Here is a 21,744-nt window from a genome sequence, read left to right on the forward strand (position 1 = left end):
ACAACGTTTGCTTATAACTCTAGAAGTTTCAGTATAATAGTTTTGTGGTTAAAAACCAAACTACTGACTTAAACAACGTCTTGTGGCTCTTTAGTATTTATCGTTATTTATTATAGTTAGTGATTTGTTGATATAATACAACCCTCTGAGTGATATTTTACTGATAGGAATGGTTGTTAATCAGTAAAAACGAAAAACAAAAACATACCTATATAGAGGCCCATAAGATTTTAAGAGTTAACCTAATGCACGATTAGAATCGCATTTATGGTCGTTTCTAAAAATGTATCTTGTTTTACTCATATATTTAAAAAAATGCTATAAGTTGAATAAAATATGATGCAGTTACAACACAACTTAATGTTGTTAAATATCAATAAAATGTTTGTTATTATTATACTAGATTTTATGTTTATTAAAGCACATTGTTATCCAGTGATTTGCATTAGGGTATATTTGCAACTCAATATTAATTCAAACTTCAGCTTGTAAGAGAAGCTGTAATACCAATGCTACTAAGGTGTGTGGTGAAGTGGTTTTGTCAATTACACACATCTTGTGTAATCTTTGCTCAGTCAGATAGGCTGGTTTCTGTCAAAGGAACTTTTGGAAGGATTTCTCTTTTACTAAACAGAGTATTCATAAAGAAATACCTCTGACTCCTCGAAAAAAAATACACGCTAATAAGAGTTTATGTTCAATTTTTGTGCAATAACTCTGGTTGTTTACAACGTTTATTTCATGTACATGGGCTTTGAGACATATAAAAAGATATTTATATTACATTCATTAACAATTTCTCCATAAACCAGGAATCAAATCTTTTACTAGAGAGATAAGAATAATGTTTCAGATTCAAACAATTCATTCAATGGTTGCATATCTTAAGCAGAGGTTAACCTCTGGACGATTCCGTTAACATCACAAGATTAAAAGTTGATTTGATCGTAATTCACAAGAAGCAGATCTAGCACATTCTACTCTCAATAGAGCTGTGGTGGATTCAAATAATAAATAACTCTGAAAATAGTCCTTATTTCATCCCTGGGATAAAAACTATGTACGTGTAAAAATTAGCACTCGTTCTAGTTATAATCCATATTATTAAATTAGCTCAACATTAAGAATTTATAATTTAAAAGAGCCCTTTTTTAAACAAAAGTATTTCCAGATATTAACTGAGGATATTAGACTAAACTAAAGAGAAAGAGTGAATGAATATAACCATGCACCTGGCTTATATTCAGTTGCACGATTGCGAAGATAACGTCTAGACCAGATCTCCTGAAACAATAGATTCATAAAGCAATCACCCCTTCTTCATTCCTCATTTGGCATCGGATGTTCGGCCAGCTATGTAAAATCTAAAACTATTCTAATAAAAGAGGCTGAAACATGAACAGAGGTCATCTACATTTGGAAAGAGCAATGATACCGAAGTTAATAGTATTAAGAATAAAAAAAATCTCCCGGAAGTCTAGTGCCATAAACTTAAGAAAATTATGTGATAAGATCCTTTTTCTGTATAAGAATTTATGTTAGAAACTAACTACGTCTTGGAAAATATATATACAGGGTGATTCAAAACTAAACGGCAATCTCTCGGGAGCTTCTTCTATAGCTAAAAACAAGTAAAAAAGTTCATATAACCATATGCCCGGAAACGCTTCGTTAGCGAGTTACGCCTAGCGAAAGATTTCGCCCGGATTTCAGAACCCTTGGTGAAGTCAGGCCGTATAAAAATGGTAAAGGTAGTTACAAAGATACAAATACGATTGTTTTTTATGTTTTTATATCTGACAAATTTATTAAAATTCGTCCCAGAGCTGTAAATGCAATACTTTCAGAGATATCTTACGTAAAACACAAGAATTGGTGCAAAGAAATAACACATTTTTGTGTTTAACGTAAGATTACTTCCATAAATGTTAAATAAAGGTCATTTTTTTCTTAAACAGATTTGTAGAACATTTAATTCTGAAAAGATTCATGTGAATTACTTAGGAAAAAAATTAATAATAGGTATTGAAATTTAGCTTTATTTAAAAATAAAACAGACGCACAAAAATGCATATTCTTATCTGCATAAAATATTAACTAATGTTTAGGTTGTGAGTAACAGCTGATCATTTATTCTAGACTGAATCTTATCTTCTCCTTTGATCTTCAAAACGCGTATTGCTGATGATTTTTTGCATTGAGAGAAACAATTAATAATTAGTAGGTAGTCTTGGATATTAGATTATTATTAAACCTTACACTACCAACATTTGGTCTCGAGACAGCCCAGGGAGTGTTACAATAGTGTAATACTACAGGCACTGAAAGCGTTAAAAATACGCCAATAACGAAGGTTATAATAACGATACCATGCACAGTAAAACATATGATACGAATCACAGTAAATAATATGTTACTTAATAATTACACTTTAAAATAATACAAATACAAGTAGCCTACAAACTCAAACCACTCTGTGTGTGGTTTCAAAATTTCGTTTAGTCGTCTGTATTTCCGGTGAGTCATCACATAACGCCTGCTCATACCACCTACTCTCCCCCTCAAACCTGCAGGCTACGAAATTGAAGTAAACTGCGTAATTATGCTCTGCAAACAGAGAGCAATCTGTTTACACTTGAGACTTCGTTACTCTTCTTCACGCGCGATGAGTTTTTATTTATTTCAATCTGTATTTTAGTCCATGAAATGTTCCCCTCTCTGCTTGCGCCCCTAGATCATGGCCTAAGTTGGCCTTATGGGTAATCCGGGCCTCCTGGTTACTAACGTTTATTCCTTAAATGATAGTAAAAACACATATTTACATTTATTATGGAACATACCTATAAATAAACAAATATTAATTTTGTAAAGGTTGCATTCAGCAAAATGTGTGTTAGTATATATTACAGAAATAATTCCAAGATGATTATTTCTTACTCTCACAAATATAAGTGGAACACTCAGTAAGTGGAGTCCACACAATTTATATGTTCTTGTTTAATCTTAAATTAATAAAATTCAGTACCTTTAGGCTTAAATAGGGCAATAAAGAAAAGAGGAATTAACTATCTTTTTAATTAGAAATTTCGCTGGACTCTTCTTTTGAACTAATATATAAGTTCCAGCTCTATACGTTATAAAATACTTAAACAAACAGTTTACTATCAATTTAAAGATTCACATAAAATCTATTTTAATTTTCTTTCCACAGAAGTAGGCTTCTGTGATCTGTGATACATATTTTATTGATCAGAAAACAACACAAAATCAACTATGGAACAAAACAATTAAGAATTTCAACTGTTTGAAGTAATTTTTTGATCGTGGAAACAAGGCAAACACAACATTGTTATCAGAAATATAATTCACTCTAACCAGCACTACTCATAAACGTGTAAAGACCACTAAATTGTGTGCAAAGCAGCAGTGTAGATTTAAGAGACAATGTAGTCTAACTTTTACTATATATTTAAAGACTGTTATAAAACCAATCTAAGTAGCTGTCTCAGAGCTGTGTAATATATATATTGAATATATTAAGAATATTATATATATATATATATATATATATATATATATATATATATATATATATAATATTCTTGATTTGGGAGAGAGCCAAATTAGCTTTGGAACTAAAAATATTAAGACCAGAGTAAATTTAAATGCCCATAAATATACTTTAAATGTATGATCTTGATTGTTTTAAGAAGACAAAACTCTACATTGGCGTCGGAAATATAATTAACTCGAACCAGAATTGCTCATATATGTGCAAAACCTATGAAATTGCACGAGTAACTGATAGTAATATTATAAATGCAAAAGTCCCTTTGTTTGTTTTGATTTCACCCGTAAGCTATTTAACATATTGTACTGAAATTTTACATGGTAATTCTTACAGCCTCTAGGATGAATATAGGCTTATTCTTATTTCGTAAATCTCTCAGGACTACGCCCCACTGGTTTTTAAAGTGACAACACAATCCCATATTGGTTTAAAGTGTTGAAATATTAATTAAATTAATATTAATTTTAAATAATGAAATATTATTACATTAGAGGTTGTTACCTTGTCAAATGTAATTAAATGTGCGGCGAGTGCCACTATAGATTTGAATTTGGCAGGTAATCCATCTATAGCCGCGAATACGATAGCCAGCTGCGCCGACCTTTAGGTCATAGCTTTAACAATGGGAGCCTCCTAATATTTGGAATTCTGCTGGACAGGTTCTGGTAGAATGATTCCTGCCTAGGCTAGCAAGCGGAGAGCGGAGGTTGTGTCGGAGTCGTGCGGATATCGTGTAGAGTAGACCGGGTAGAAGTGTATATACATCGTCTAGGCTTAAGTACATGTACATTGTTTAGGGTTAATTGTAATAGTTAAGGAACTTTCGGAACCATATCTAAATTATTAGTTTATCTTTCCCTCATCAAAGCTGGTTAGGTTTGAATAGAGAAAATCTAGTGGCGGATCCTCGGTTAATAATATTAGTCCTCTGGAAAAGTGCCCTCTTCCGGTCGCGACGACACGAGGTGCAAATGTTCAGTCTAAACATTTTTTTATTATTTTCAGTATGTTTATATTTACACTGGAACATTCTCTAGGGAATAAAACAATATTTTTAACACAGTTTTAGATTTCAGCGATTAGGTAAGTACTCATTATCCTTACAAAATGTCCTGAAACATAAGATGGTCAGAATTTGACACCAAAGACTCCCTTTGAAGCAGTCGGGCAAAACTATGCTAGATGAAAGTTCGTGAGACTGTGCTTTTGAACTAATAGACCAATTCCAGATCTAAATGCTCTAAACTATTAACAATATTTTTCATTTTATAAAGAAACAAACGTGTAGTGTCATTGTTAATGTACTTTTAACTGTAGTACATTTTTATAAAATACCAAGTATTAGACATACAAGACAAAATTATTATCTAATTTTTACTATAAATTAAAAAGTTATTATAAAACCCACCTTAGTTGACTTTTAACAACTACTAGACGAACTACTATTAGTATTAATTAGATGAAAAATACATGTTATTATCTAACTATGACTATAAATTTAAAGACTTATATAAAACCCGTCTTAGTTGAATATATACACATTGAATATATACCAATTGGCGGAGAAAGTACATTTTGCGATTCAATGTTTATTGAAATTAAATAAGGCTATTTCCATTTATACAGATTTAGCCCTTTGCCCTCGAATGGCCAGTGCCAGCACTACCGCGTCCGACACTCCGACCTCCGTTACCCCGGACCTTCCAGGGTCGTCTCCGAAGGATAAAACTCCTAAATCTGAAGTTTCAACTAACGCAGAAAATTCACTGACAACGCCAGACACTGACAGCATTCTAAAGAATGAAAAATTAGCCCTGAAAAATGAGATATTGCAGCTGAAAACGAAAATGAAATCCATACTCGACCATGCAATACAAAACGATATGCGACTATCCCAGTACACGAGTGAAGTCTTTCCTCTGCACTTGACTCCTCCTCCTCGAACAAAGACATTGGAACCTGCTATAACCACCGTTAAACATCGAACCACCCAAACTGAGATCATGGCACGTGTAGCTGATGGCAAGACGCCGGCTAAGGAAACTATTAAAATGCTGGAGGAAGAAGTAACGAGGCTGAAGCGACCTTGTGAAAGGTGCAACATCCTCAAGGAAGAAGCATCCAATATGATATCGGGAATCAAGGCCTGTTGAAGAACAGTTAAAACTGTACAAAACCCCCTCCATATTGACCAAACCAAGCCCCACCTTGTCGCATATCCATACACCTCCCATAGCAAACCCTCCAGAGACACTAAGTGATGAGGAGACTGTTCTCAGGGAGAATAAATCTGTGTCCTCTCAGGAAAAAATAAACAACAACAAAAAACGAAGAAAGAAAAATAAGAAAAAACATGAATATAGTAAACATGTGACAGCTGAAAAACAAAACCCAATACATATCCTTTTCCATGGCGTCACCATATTGGGTGATAGTCACACCCGACATATCGCCGGTCTTGTCGGTAAGCTCACAGGTCCAGGGAACGAAGTGAGTGGTGTCTATAAATCCGGAGCCGGCCTGCTGCACATCGTCTCACCATCGAACAGCCCACCATCTGCGGACCACTGCTATGTCCTCACAGCGGGCACCAATGATGTTGCAGCGGGGAAGGAGGAGATAATCTACAAATACATGGAGGGAATCCTTCAACAACTTAGCTCATCCTCCAAAGTGCTAGTAGCTACACTTCCCCACCGCCATGACTTAGCTCCTAACAACGCAACAAACAGGACGATCAGGATAGTGAATGGATACATAACGGAACTCTGCAATCGGCATAAGGATGTAAGGGTACTGGAGGTGAACTGCATCCGACGTCCTAAATTTACTGCCCACGGCATGCACTTGAGAATGTGCGGCAAGAGGCTTCTGGCACGACTGATTGCGGGGAGACTGGCCGACTTTGGTTCCTGCGAGAACCATCAACAACCGAACTCGGCGGCACCTTCTCCAGCGGCAGTGCAGCCTGTGGAGCCGATGACTGTTGTGTATACTCCCTCGAGACCAGTTCCTCTGCCTGAGACGCCAAGACCAGCTCCTTCGAGACTCGCGCTGGTGTCACCTCCAGCATGCGCGATGACACGTACTGGCAACAAGACCTTTGACGAGGCCGTCACCAGCTGTTCACCTGCCACTTCATCTCCTGCGAATTCTAATAAAACTGATTGTGTTTTTTTAAGGACCCTACGGACGGCCGACGGGCAAAATTGACTGACGCTACCCAAAAAATACAGACGAATTCCAAATTTCTCAATCAGGTTCAAATCCACATCCAGGTTGAAAACGCCAACGCGTGTGACACAGTCTACACAGTCGAAAATCGACAATATCATATCTAATCTCCCAAATGTCACAGTGTCTGTGGTCAACACAGCTATCTCGGACCACTACGGCCAAGAGGATATTATTAGTGGAGTAAAAATCGAGAGGGAGCCCAAAATCATTAAAACAATAAGAGACTTAAGGCCAGGAAACATCGCTCTCCTCAACACTTCCCTTTCCAAAGAAGATTGGAAATTCCAAGAATCAAGTATTTCGGTAGAACAGCATTTTAAAATGTTTAGTGATACACTAAACTTTCATGTTAACATGTACTGTCCTTATCAAAACCATACAAGTTTGTCCCAAAACGGCAAACAACAAATGGATCACGAGAGGAATTTTAATTTATAGAGAAAAACTAAAGTGTTTCTCAGAAATTCAGAAAACATCACACAACGAAGAATTCAAACGGTTTTTTTCGAAATTACAAACTAATTTACAGAAAAGTGATCCAGGCGGCAAAGGCATATGATGTTTCTAAATCAATTATATTTTCAAAAATTATTTCTAAAACTGCTTGGAACATCATCAACAATAAAAACAAATCATGCAACAATCAAATCAAATTAAAAAATGGTGACAGACTTGTGGAGGACGCGGTTGAGGTTGCGAATAGGCTTAACAGATTCTTCGGATCTGTTGCTTGTGAGCAAGGCCCTTGCCCATCACCGCCACAAGAAATCCCAAGACGGAGACAGTGTCCAGTAGCCTCCCTGGCACTGGCACCTGTCGTTGAGGAAGAGCTTGAAAAAATAATTCAGCAGCTCCCAGCCAAAAAATCAAACGATTTAAATTTAATGTCGATGTGGCTAATAAAAACATGTTCAAAGCATATTGTGAAACCATTAACCTAATTAGTAAATTTCTCTTTTGAACAAGGAGTTTTCCCCTCACTCCTAAAAACCGCGAAAGTAAGCCCGATTTTTAAGAAAGATGATCCCCACTCCCCACACAATTACCGCCCTGTCTCAATTTTGCCAGTTTTGAGCAAAATATTCGAAAAACTTTTCTTGGTAAGAATACTTCAATTTTTAAATAAGCACAACCAGCTATCTGAAGACCAGTTTGGCTTCAGGAAGGGTAAGTCGACAATAGACGCAGTTGTACGTCTAGTCGATATGGTTGTAGAGGGGCTAGAACGTCGGGATCCCACATTGAGTGTGTTCCTAGACTTATCGAAAGCATTCGACTGCGTTGACCATGTTACAATGCTTGACAAACTTGAATCTCATGGCATCCGAGGCGTGCCTCTCCAGTGGCTCAGTTCATTTTTAAGCCAAAGAACCCAAATTGTCCAGATCTCAAACAAATTATCTGAACCAATTCACCTGAGCTATGGTGTCCCACAGGGCTCAATTCTCAGTCCAATTCTCTTCCTGATCTATGTCAATGACGTAGGTTCATCACTTCTGCACGGAAAACTTGTGCAGTATGCTGATGACACGACTCTCTGTTTCACTAGAAAATAAAAATTGATTCTGGAACAGCAGAGTTTTGTTGAGATCAACAACTGCGTCCAACATTTCAACAGCCTTAATCTTAAGACAAATTCTGCAAAATCCAATTTTCTAAATTTTGCTTTGCGATCAGTAGATGGGCATGACGAGCCAGCTGTTATGTTGGCTGACACAATGCTGGAAGAAGTCTACTGCTCGAAATTCCTGGGAATATACCTAGATCGAGGGTTGACTTGGAATAATCACATCGATCACGTTTGCTCCAAATTGACCTCAGGCATTTATGTTTTGAGGTCTCTAGCCAAATACTGCCCTATTCAGGTTCTGATGATGGCGTATTATGGCTTGATTTACCCCCATCTCACTTACGGTTTGGTGTTGTGGGGAGCTTGTGCAAACAATCAATTTATGAGAGTGTTCAAGCTGCAAAAACAAGCGATCCGCATTATCGCTCTGTTGAAATTTAGAGAGTCGTGCAAGGAAGCCTTCAAAAATTTACAACTGTTGACTTTGCCCAGTCTCTACATCTTGGAAACAACTCTGTTTTGTATGTCAATGTACCATGACGAATGGCCGAGACATACATGCGTATGAGACTAGAGGCAGAGATAACTACCGAACTGGTAGACACAAAACGGTGGTTTATGAACGCTTGCCTTCACAGGCAGGTGTTCATTTCGTCAACAAATTACCAAATTCAATATAAAACGCTCCAACGCCCAAGGTGTTAAAAACTCGTTTGAAACGCTTTTTAGTGTCACAAGCATTTTATAATGTAGACGAGTTTTTAGCATATGATTGGGAGACCACCAATTAAAAAGACTGACTGAATCCGCCGCTGGAAGTGGGAATCATTGGCGAATGAATGTATGTAAATTTGTAAATTGTATGTCTGAATGAGATCTATTGTGGGGTGTATGACAAAATTTTAGCAAGTAAAAAGTTGACTTTTGCCATGCGTTATAGAATGTTGCGGCAGTAAAAATCTGATCTGATCTGATTTGGTGGCCACCGCCATTTGTAGTTCACCTCGGGAAAGCTTTTAATGATTTGTGCTCTCAGGTCGAATGGCCAGCGCTGCTAGCCGCCGCCATTTCCGCCTCAGCGCGGCAATGTTTTTAATGATTTGTGCTCTCAGGTTGAATGGCCAACTGTGCCATGTAATTGTTTTGTGTTATTTTTGCTGTTTATTGGAAAAAGTAAGTTTTGATTACCTGCAGAATGAGTGATTTGCATAATTTTGCTGACAAACACGATGATATACAGGACATTTTAAACAATGAATTAGCAGATAGTTGTGGTTCTGCACATCAAAGTGATATTGACTCCGATGTAGGTGAACTGTTTGATCTTGAAGTACTTAATGAAGTAGGTGACAATATTTAGTGATAAATCCAAATATATTAGAAGAGCAGTACATTGGATACAATAATGATGTTGAAGTGAACGATGATGACTTTGAGGAAGTGATTGAGGAACAGTTTTCTAACAGTGAAGCAATAAGTGAAGAACAGGGGGAAGGAAATGGAGAAGAAGACCAGGCTGTAGGAATTGAAGAGAGAGAGAGGAAGAGGCTGCTGAAGGAGATGGTTGGAAAGAATGGACTGACAACGACGTAATGTTTAATAAATTCATTTATGCTAATAATAGTGGCTTTCGACCACCTCGTGGCCCAATGCCACAGACGGAAAAAGATTTTTTCCAATTGTTTTTTACAGATAGCTTACTTACAGAAATTTTTACTGAAACAAACAGATATGCCAGAGAGAAAATACTTAAGAAAGCTCCGTTAAGAAAGCGATCTATCTGGTCATGGAAGGAAGTGACAATTCCTGAAATGACATCTTTTTTAGCTGTGTTAATAAATATGGGAATGAATCTGAAGGCAGAAATAGAAGACTACTTCTCTAGTGCCTACGTGGATTACCAGCCTTTTTTTTAAAGACAGTTTTTCAAAAGACAGGTTCCATCAAATTGTTTGGAACCTGCATGTTAGTCCACCAGAAACTAGCCGTGTAGGAGGATTTTTGACCCGATCTGGTAAGGTAAGAAGGGTTGTTTCTTTCTTTTCTTTACTTTACTTCAACTATTACTTCTTTTCAGTGTTAGAGATTTAAAAATTATTGCTGAAAGCATCTGCAACAACCACCAAACTGTTTTAGTATGTTTACATAAAATTTTATATACATGTGCTCACTGCACCAACAAGTTTTATATTGCACAGATCAAAAGAACAAGTTCCTAAATTCCCATTAAATTTAATTTTTACAATATTTCTTTCCCCAAAATTATTCAAAATAACTAAGAATGAATATTAACTGGACTCCAGTTAATGGTTCACTTACCCGCAGGTTTGATGTAGCAAAAGATTAACTCTAAGCACTTTCAAAGTCTACTCGTTACTATAACTTCCGATCAACAAACGGGAGGTACGGCACGTCTACCTCACCCCACCTCTCAATTTCGTTATCAAACACTGCCATCTGCGATGCGCGCCTCGCTGATAGCAGCCTCTTTTGTACAGTCCAGTCCTTATCATTCTTCTGGGCCTACTCCTTCCACCGGTAATCCAGTTACCCCAGAATTATTATTTAATACAATCGGTACACATGCAAACTGTAAGACGGGTGAAGAAAAGTGGAGTAGTGGAAACTGTACAAAAGCCAACCGTTGTATGTAAATACAATGAGTCTATGGGGGGAGTAGACCTAACAGACCAGTATATATCATCATACGCCTTTTTAAGAATATCCATCAGATGGTGGAGAAAAATCTTTATTTGGTTATTGGAAACCGGAATTGTCAATTCCTTCATTTTGTTTAACAGTAATAAAACACAAGGATAGAAGATGACCCAAAGAAAATTTAGAAAACAATTAGTTAAACAGTTAGTAGGTGAAGTTTAAAATACAAACAAAAAACTTAGACCCTCAAATATTAGTGATGAACAGAGACTGAATGGCAAACTACACATAATGTATCCCCTTGAAGAAAGAAAAACAAAGGACTGCGCTGTGTGTAGCGATCGAACTGGAGTAGGCGTTCGAAGACGTACCAAATTCTTCTGTAACACTTGTAACGCTAAGCCAGGAATTTGTCCTGGAGCTTGCTTTGAAAAATACCATACCAAGACAAATTTTAAAGACTGATTTATGTGTTCAAAGTTGGATTTTTTAACAGTAATATTTCTTTTATGTTAATACATGTTATCATTTCTTATCTTAGTTATTACTATAATGTAAAACCTTGAAATTTGATGATTTTAAGTTTAGAGCAAATTAAAATACTGTTGTTGTTATGAAACCAGGGCCGGATTTACCAGTTTGCCGCCTATAGGCTTAAGATAATTTGCCGCCCCAAAAAGGGGAGCACACCCCCCCCCGCCAAAAGTGGGTCCGGCGGTCCGGCCCCCCCCCGGGAAGATTTGCATTTTTTAGGAACAAAATAGTAATTTGGATGGCGTTTAGCATTTCGTAACAGTTTTAATGTATTATAAATTTTTTTAATGTTTAGTCAAATAACGGGGAAATATCGCGACGCGGTGGTTAGGTTAGGTTATTTCACGTTATTTACCGACCGAGAAACACAAAATAACGTGAAATAACCTAACCTAACGCCGCGGCACGATGTTTTAGCTTGATCAACAATCGATATGTTCGTATTCGATTGTGCCGGTGGAACTATATGGAACTGCAGCCCAAATAACACACATTTTAGAAAATGTGTATTTTTTGCAGACTTACACTTACTTGGAATGTTGTTAAATATTTTCAAATCTTGGAAAATTGTTTAATTTAAATCAATCAAATGGTTTTGCAAGGTGAAATTAAAGTTGACAAAATTATTTGAATAACTGGTTTATTATAAGCATGAGTTGAAATATTTAAAAATAACGTTTGTACATTCTAATACAAGTTCATTGTGTGATTAACAGAACTAATTTATTGTATATACAGTAGGCTATTTACATTTTACAGAGCTTTCTTACGAGCCTTTTTAATTGAGAACTCTTTAATTAAATCTTCATAAGAGAGCTTCTTTGTTAAATTTGCTTCTATACATAGGAGGGAAAGTGAATTGAGCCTGTTTTCAGAAATGCTTGTCCGTAAGTAGTTTTTAACTCTTCGAAGGCAGGAAAAGCTACGTTCTCCCGCGCAATTAGTTGCAGGTATGCACAAACTAATTCGTACTGCTATGTCCAAGTTAGGGTAAACATCATGCAACGAGTTCTTTCTCAAAAAGGTAGAAATTCCTTCCAACGTTTTATCTGAGGGATTGTCCATTCCCACCGCACAGTGTTTTTGGAAGTGAATGCACTCTTCAATAAAATCGGAATCTAAGTCATTTTGATAAATTTGATGAAGTTTCGTTGCCTTGTTTCTTAGTTCCTCTTCTGTGATGTTGATGTCTGTTTTGCTGTCACACAATTGAGTCAGGAAGTAGAATTTATCTACAAAGTCACTATAGGCCACTTTTCTTCTCTTAAATTCACAAATAAAGGAGTCTAGAATTGGAAGAAATGTGTTAATTCTCAAGTCATCTCTGCCAGTCAGGTTGACTTCTTCACTCCGGGTTTCGTCTGGCCAGACTTTTCGCTTGGTTTGTCTGCTTGTGTCTTTTTCGTATGAATCGTATGTTTCAGTTTTGGTTATCTTCATACCCAATTCCTCGAAATAAGAAAAGTTGTTTCTTTCTGACACAAAATATTCCTCTAGAGAACCATACAAATCCCTGACTAACAAAACGTCAACGGTTCCACTTTGTATAGTTTTACTGACTTTGTGAATTCTATGGAGGGCAGTGCTCCAGAAGCATACCATAAATGCAGTCTCAAAACGTTCTAGATTCCGAGCGATTCCTTGAGCCTCACATCTGGTTGTAGCCTTTTCTGTTGGGTCTTTTGAAATTGTTGTCAAAGCCTTGTACACTTCGTCCCAAGACTCTCGCAAGCTCTGACATGCATCATCCCTAGCCGACCATCGTGTAGGACACACCCTTTTTATAGTCTTATTATTCTGATAAGAATCTTCCATTACACCTATCAGGCACTCCCATCGTTTTGTAGAAGATGTAAAAAACACATAAAGTTCTTGAAGCAACATGAAGAATCTGCACGCTTCTTCACAAGATTCAGCAGCAGATGATCCGACCAGATTTAAAGAATGAGCCGCACACGGGATGAATAGAGCTAAAGGACTTTTGCTCTTTATCTTTGCCTGAAGACCATTGTAAGTCCCCGACATATTTGAGGCATTATCGTACGATTGGCCTCGGCAGTCATCAATGTTTATTTCCAGATTTCCTAGTTCTCTCATCACACTTTTAAACATACCCTCTGCGGTATGTCCAACTGACGGGATGAAGGTAAGAAATCGTTCACAGGGTACACCGTCATTTAAAACATACCTGACTGCAAGAACCAACTGGTCTACATGAGACATGTCTGGGGTTGAATCAACTATGAGAGAAAAATATTTTGACTGTTTCAATTCTTCACAAATTTCTTGTCTTACATTTTGAGCCATTAATTCAATGACTTCTTCACACGTTTGGGAAGAGAGATAGTTTGTATGACCACTTCCACAATTACCATATTTTTCAATGTGAGTAGCTAAAAAAGGGTCGAATTCGGAGATAAGCTCTAAAGCCATAAGAAAATTTCCATTTCTGTTTGATCCAAAGATTTCATCATCGCCTCTTAATGCAAGGCCTCTTGATGTCAAGGCCTTAACGGCCGCTATAACCCTGGCCAAAACCTTTTTCCAATAATTGGTTTCTTTGTCTAGCTGCTCAGTTAACATACTGCCAACACGTTTCAGAGCAATTTCTCGTGATTTTAGAGTAATGATTGCCGACTTGTGAATTGGTGAGTTTTCGTGATGACTGGCCCGACTTTCACCATTTTTCCAGTCGTTGAATCCGTCTTTACAATCAAACTGGGATTTCTCTTTGAAATTGAATGCCAAACAAGGGCCACAATAAACAGAACCCTTGCTTTTTGAGAATACCATCCACTTTCTGTCCTAAACCTCTCCATTTTTCAATGTTCGTTGAAACAGAGATTTGGATAAATATCGTTTTTGATCCTTGTATTCTCTGACGCTGTTTGAGAAATCCAGGTCGATATTTTGTTTGAACCCATTTTTTGCGATTGAATCTCGAGTTGCATCATTCAAAACCCAGAAAGCTGGATCTTCGCTGGAACAGCAGGGTGACAGCAGCTCCAACGAAAGGCTTTCAGTGGCGATCTCGTGAGGTATGATGATGTCTTCGTTTAAACTTGCTAGATTAGCTGGTGGATTTGAGCAGCTTGGCCCAGCTGAAACATTGTCGTCCAGCTGGCCGGCCGTCTCGTCAACGGAATCGTCAAGTGCAGGTCCTTCAAGTACTGGTGCAATCTCTTGTTCTCCTGGCGTCTTAAAGAACAAATCTAGCCTTTTGGTTTGTTTCAATACACGTTCTTGTTCTTCGAGTTTCTTCTTCGCCCGTTTCTTGTACTCCGCACCGCTAAGCCTCTTCCGTCCATCACTAATTGTAGTTGTAGAGAAGCTAGTAGTAGCCTAAAATATAAAACTCTACGTTAGAACCGAATAGTCAGTTATTTGGGAGCGTAATCTGCGTAACTGCCATCCTAGGGGTCCTGGAGAAAACGAGATTTGAAAGCTCTTTTTATATGGGAAGAAGGAAGAAGGTCTGGAGGGCACACATATACCAGCCAAAAGGGGATCTGGAAAAATGTTGGACTTTTTTCTGTGAGAACGCAAGCAAATACATGGTATTACTTACATGAATTTTTATGAGATTTTTTCAATTTCTTTGAGTTTCACTCGCCAAAAAATTTTATTTTGTCTTAATAATGAGTTTTAGAGTACTTCTGTTCTTACTTATCTAAAACATATGTTAAATATGCCAAAATATCTGTAGTTTAAACAATTTTCCCTTAAAACTACCAAGTAACACTCATGATTTAGGGTACCTACCTAACATTCCATGATGTAGAGAGTAACACTCATGAGGTTTATAAGGAGTAATAAGTACAAGAGCAGCGGTAATAAGCAAGTAAAGTAATTATACTAAATTTTAATTGGTTCATTGATAACACATACGACAATTGAGTATATTTTATTAAGGGGGTGCTCTAACACGCCGCTGACCATGAAAACAGGGCGTGGAATTCAAATGATCACTGCTCACAGAATTAAGTTATCCTAAATTTTAGAGTATTGGTGTATTCCTCAAATGGTGATCTAGGATTACCGTTTTTTAAATGTTGAAAATATTAAATAATATAGTGTAGGGGACTTGGCAAAAAGTCCAAAAATTAGTGATTTTTAACCGCCCGTTGAAGGCTAAACAGATTTTTTGAGAGGAAATTAAAAAATCGAGAACCCTATATTGATTAGTTGTCAATAGATTTCCGTAAAAAAAAATATTACTTTTTATGAGCACATTTTGTGAGCACTGTTGGAATATGATCATTTGAATTCGACAAGCCTGCAAGCGTGAAATTAACATTGCGCTTATGGGAGCCGACCGGCCAAAGGTTGCTAAAACCGCATTGGTGAATCGCCCCCTTAAAATTAAAGTTATTAAAAATTGTATATATTGGGACCTCGAAAGGACAGTTGATTTGACAACGACCCACATGTTATTGCAATGGTTACTTGTTAGCTAAAATTTTCCATTCACTCCACTCTTACATCTAAGTCTCATTCAGATTCAATCATACTTACAATTGATTGTTGACTTTAACATTGAACTAGCTGAATACAACGAGTCAACGACTTATATAACACTGTAACCGTGCCGCCGTGTGCACAACAATAACATCAACCACCAACTGACAGCGCAGTGTAGTCACTGTAGACTGTAGTGTAGTGTAATCTGTGGATGTGTGAGTCGTGAGTCAGAGGGTGCGTCTGTCGGTCCGTGACAGCGTCAGGTGACTATCAGCTGAGCGCCAGTGTTGGAGAGGTGGGGATGGGCAGGGGAGCGGAGAGCTGTCGCGCCAGCCACCCAGGGCTGCCGGCTGCCAGGGGGTGTTGCCAATGTAAATCGGCAGATCGCCGCTCGTTGCGCGAAGGAACAAGGCGTTCGTACATATTTTGTAGTAATACATACAACGAAATAGGAAATTAAAGTGTATGTGTTTCCTAAAAGCTCTATTATATAACACAAACTTAAACTCGTATAAGGAAAATAATATTGTATTTCACAAATATTTCATTTTAATATTTTAATTTTTTTTTCAAATCTGCCGCCCCTTAATTTTGCCGCTCTAGGCTGCAGCCTACTTAGCCTATTTAGAAATACAGCCCTGTATGAAACTAGTTAAAATAAAAATGTTTTTATTAAAATAAAAAAGCAAACAAATACACTTAGTAACGATTGCGAAGTAAGAATGAAATATTTAGTATTTGATCTCAAAGTGTGTGTCTGTACATACGGTACTTTATTGTAATTTTTCACTAATTGTCCATATTTAACTAATGTCTCTTCTCTGCAAGAATTTCAAGGGGAAATTAATTTTAACAATGAATAAGTTCAAGTAATGTTTCGGGGCTATTTTATAATTTAAAAATTGTTTTAAATAAAGCATTGTTTGCATTGAAAAGTTTCCTGTTTTTTACTTACTCAAATAAATTTACTATATTATGTTGTATAATAAATAAAACCACACCATGAAATTCAATATGCTTTAACTTAAAAAAAAAATACAACCTAACCATTTACGTGAACATATGGGGTTTAAAACAAAAAAACCACACTCATGTACAAACACGTTTTAGACACAAAATAGCTTCCGACCTGATAGATTGGTGAACGTAACTTTGCCGTCGAGCTGACAAAGAAGCCGCCATGGCCATCAGTGCTGTCCATACGACCTGAGAGAACAAAACATAAGAAAATTTGTCTAGCTGAGACAGAAATGGCTGCGGCCAGCAGTGCTGGCCATTCGATCTGAGAGGACAAACCTTAAAGGCACTACCGAGGGCAAAGGGTTAATGAATGTAAATAGAAGTCATTTGACAGGTATTTGGTCTTCCGGTCATATGTTAGTTTGGTTATTTAAACACATATGTGAAAGAAACGGCCAAATACAAAATAATTGAATCGTAAAAAGTGAGGGCTCTGTGGTGTAATGGTAGCACATTCACCCGGCAAGTGAGAGATCCGGGTTCGAGTCCTGGCGGAGCAAGTACTTTTTGCGATTCAATGTTTATTGAAATTATATATATATATATATATATATATATATATATATATATATATATATATATATTATACCACTCACTCGAAATATATGGTTTACTACTTATACGTTAATCCTTTCTCTCAAAATCGATTTGAGGCACTTTATAAAAAACATTCTATTTCTCCCTAAGTTAGAAAATTACCTTCCAAGTCAAGGCCTACAGACGGACTTTATATAATATGTATACAAATAAAATACCAATCACATTAGTTTCTATAATTTATTAAACATTTTACAAAACAATTTAGTAGAGAAATCGAAGTATTCATCAGATTGAAGCATGCCGATAAAACATTTTCTAAGATAGTCAAGACTCTTTGCTATAAAAGGGTTGCAAGCGTTTGATGGTCCACTTTTCTCCACTGCTGTAAGCTATCGTAAATAAAGTCGAGCTGTCAACGTCAAGTACAAGACGGATACATCGTAAATCATAATCACAATTTTGGTATGATATTGTGGTAAGAATATACAATTATTCCAAATACTTATTCCTAAAACAGAAAATTATAATTAATTTGAAAAATTGGAATTTGTTTAAAACGTTAATGGCGTAGGGTTTAACACTATGAGGGGTTTTTCTGAAGATGAATATATTTATGTTGTTTTAATTAGTGTCTATGTGGATTTTGCGTTTTCAGTTAACCTCATATAAAAATTTAAAAAATACGGTGTAACAAATTTTTTAAATATTTAACAGGAAATTAAATTAAAAGAATTTGATTCTAAATTAGAACACATATACATATTTATTTATTTACTTCATTATTACAACTGCTCTCAACTAAATAGTCCGGTTACTTTGAGGCGGTGTTGCCATACCGTTCCTGACCAACAGCTGTTTCAACTGTAACGTGGCTAAGGTTATTATCATGTCCGCTTGATTACATGATTTCTGCAAAACAGATGAATGAAATAAAATGTACGTATACTTACACATAACGTAGCTATGTTGGGAAGTCTTGAATCAATGTGAAGGTCGAGTGTAGCTTTAGTTCACCTTCCTCTTAGTGCAGCATCTGAAATCTGACACTGTTACAGATTTGACACCTGGAATCTAGAGTCATGTTCGTCTGAAGAGATCCAAAAACGGATGACGACAAAGAGGCTCAAGATGAACTCTACCTCGTTTCGACATCAGAGATATCAGACTACAAAATATAGTGTAATCTAGGTGAAGAGGCATTCTCATTGTATCATCAGGCATTCTCATTCACAATGTTTTACACACGATCTCTATAAACAGTGGATAAACCGAGTTTTATACAAGTAACGTAGATTATAACACACATATATTACACTAATTTTGTAGTCTGAATGTATCTGATGTCGAAACGACGTAAAAAGTGTATTTTGAGCTTCTTCATAGCTGATGTTTTTGGAATTCTTCAGACGAGCATCACTACTGTACGTATACTTGTATACGGTTATAGCTTAAAATGCTTGTTTTTCCATAGGAGATTCAGATACACCGGACTATTTCTGTGCGGGTTGCTCTAGTGGTTGTTAAGTACAACCTCACAATAGAAAGTAGAATAGAGTAAAAATCAAAACAAATTTTGTAGGCATTATTCAAACACAATTTAAACGAGTAATTTTATTACATAGATTGTATGAGTTTGTTTCTTTAAAACTTTCTGTAAATATAGGGATTTTCTCCAAAAACTATTTTACTAGTAAAAGCTAACTAATGCTGAAGTAATGTTGACAGCAAAACAGGATAACAGTTTTCTGATATCGATGGTGAGATAACGCACAAAGGCGTTAAAGAAGTACCAAATAAAAACACACACACACACACACACACACACACACACACACACACACACACACACACACACACACACACAACACACACACACACACACACACACACACACACACACACACACACACACACACACACATGACATACTTATCAAAATATGCCCGAGATAATAATAAATAGGCAAATGAAGAAGATAGAATGTAAAACATAAACAAATAGAAATGTGTTACTTTTGTAATTTCAAACGCTCATGTTTGTCATCCCCGGTTCATCGAAAAGCCCCTGTAGTGGTTCGCGTCTCCAGCACTAACCACCCCAGGCGCCCAGGTTCTAATACGGGTTGGGAACAGCGTTTTTACACTGTTTCACTTTAACAACACGTGCTTGGTTTTCAGAATATACAAAATTATTGTATTGAAAAATGTAATATGTTATACGCATTTTTAAAACCAACATGAAGGTGAATCTAACTAGCGTTTGTATCTACAAGTAGATTGTACGAAACATATATGCCGTGGGCCCAACGAGTAGGTTAGCTTACGAAGTTAACATTGGCGTTCCCTGTCACTGCAATATAGGTTACTGGATTTGTTTAAAGTAGCAAAACCAAACACGTAATGTTTCATCCTTGCTCCAAAAGAAACTTTAGTCTGGTATCTGTTTAATCCCATCAGTAAACTTTCAAGGACTGGTGTTAGTGTAATTGGTTAGGAGTATATAGTAGCTTAGCAAGTTGACCAACTCCACTCAAAGCTCACCAACGTTTGACTCTTACAGTTTTAACATGTTACCAAACTAAGGTAAGCTTCCTACTGATAGTTACTATGTGCATATGTCTGTTGTATACACTAAATATGTACTGTGAAATTGATTCAGCTAGATTTTTCGTCTCAGTATAACATTTAACGGTACCTTGGGATTATACCGACCACACCCAGACATGAATCGTTATTTAACATTTTGCTTCTACTGATTACTAGATTAGCGTAGAATAATATTTCGTCAATATAAAACAGGAATTCACGGTCTAGTAGATAACGTGATTGCAGAGTCTCGCCGCCCATTCAGCTGGTGCGTCGCTTTGTTTTACCCCTACATTTCTCCAAACACAAAATTCAACAAAAACAAACATTACCAAACAAAAACTAAACTCTTTATTGAAAAAAAACACTCAAAACTTGTTTTTATTCTTGATCACATTCTGCCACCCAAAATGCGACTGCCTCCCAAGGAAGGCAGTCCCTATTCCCCCCCCCCCACCCCCCCCCCCCCCCACCCCCCCCCCCCCCCACCCCCCCCCCCCCCCACCCCCCCCCCCCCCCACCCCCCCCCCCCCCCACCCCCCCCAAGTATCTTTACCTAGTTGTTTTGATGCTGATATAGTACCTAGTGGTATTATTTTTGTGTCTAATATACAGCTTTATTTTTCTCAAGTTAGAAAAAACAAACACTGAGAAAAAACTATTAATGCATATTCTTTTAATTATTTCATACCCTCCATTTTCAACAACCATCACCAAAAAGTATTTGCGGCTGACAATCGAATTCTTTTTTAGGAAATATTTCTCTATTGATTTCAAGAAAAACCAGTTGAGTGCTTATACAGTGCCAATTGGCTCTTGGCCCTTAGACTAATAGCAGTATTGTGTGGTCGGTGCAATAAACTCAATGGTCTGCCGAGACCACATCTTTACGTGCAAGTACACGAGTTTTAGTCCATAACTTGATTCTGCACGTAAAAATAATCACATTTATACAAGATGAGAATTACACAGAGGAACACAACAAATTTGACATTCAAATACATATAAAATATAGAAACTAGCATGTACTCTCACAAGAATGACAAGCAATAGGATGGGTGGGTTGGGTAAGATAATACCAACCAGTTGTCACTCAATAACAATGCAGTAACATCTTGAGGACACAGAACGTAATAATATTACAACCTAACCCAGACAAGATCTTTATACTTAAGGGCCATAATATAAATCTGTAGTATGAACCACGTACAAGTTGATCTAATTAATGAACAATTAAGTATTAATTAAGCATTCATGTGGACTCCAAAAAAGAATCCCAAAAGTTATGTGGATTCCGGTTACAAAAACTCTAGTCCAATACTACGCTGACATCATATAATGTATTAAAAAGTTAATGAGAGGTTAAGAGTGATATCAACAAGAAAATAGGGCTTCAAATTGAAACATGTACTACCCCAGGAAACTTCAACAGTAGCAGCATTTTGTGTATCACCCTAGCCGGTCGGTACAATAGGCTCAATAGTCTGCTGACATGAGTTTGTGAGCTTGTATATAACATTTTGTGTACTGTATTACACTAGCTGGTTGTACAATAAGTTCAATAGTCT

General features: G+C 36.9%; 1 protein-coding gene across 1 annotated transcript; it reads right to left on the reverse strand.

Moving 5' to 3' along the window:
* Positions 1-12,323: 12,323 nt before the first annotated feature.
* On the reverse strand, positions 12,324-13,793 carry LOC124363565 (zinc finger MYM-type protein 1-like). Its single transcript, XM_046818819.1, has one exon. It carries the CDS (start codon positions 13,791-13,793, stop codon positions 12,324-12,326), a length of 1,470 nt encoding a protein of 489 aa, XP_046674775.1.
* Between the last annotated feature and the right edge of the window lie 7,951 nt (positions 13,794-21,744).

This window comes from Homalodisca vitripennis, chromosome 5 (assembly GCF_021130785.1).
Source record: "Homalodisca vitripennis isolate AUS2020 chromosome 5, UT_GWSS_2.1, whole genome shotgun sequence".
NCBI lineage: Eukaryota > Metazoa > Arthropoda > Insecta > Hemiptera > Cicadellidae > Homalodisca > Homalodisca vitripennis.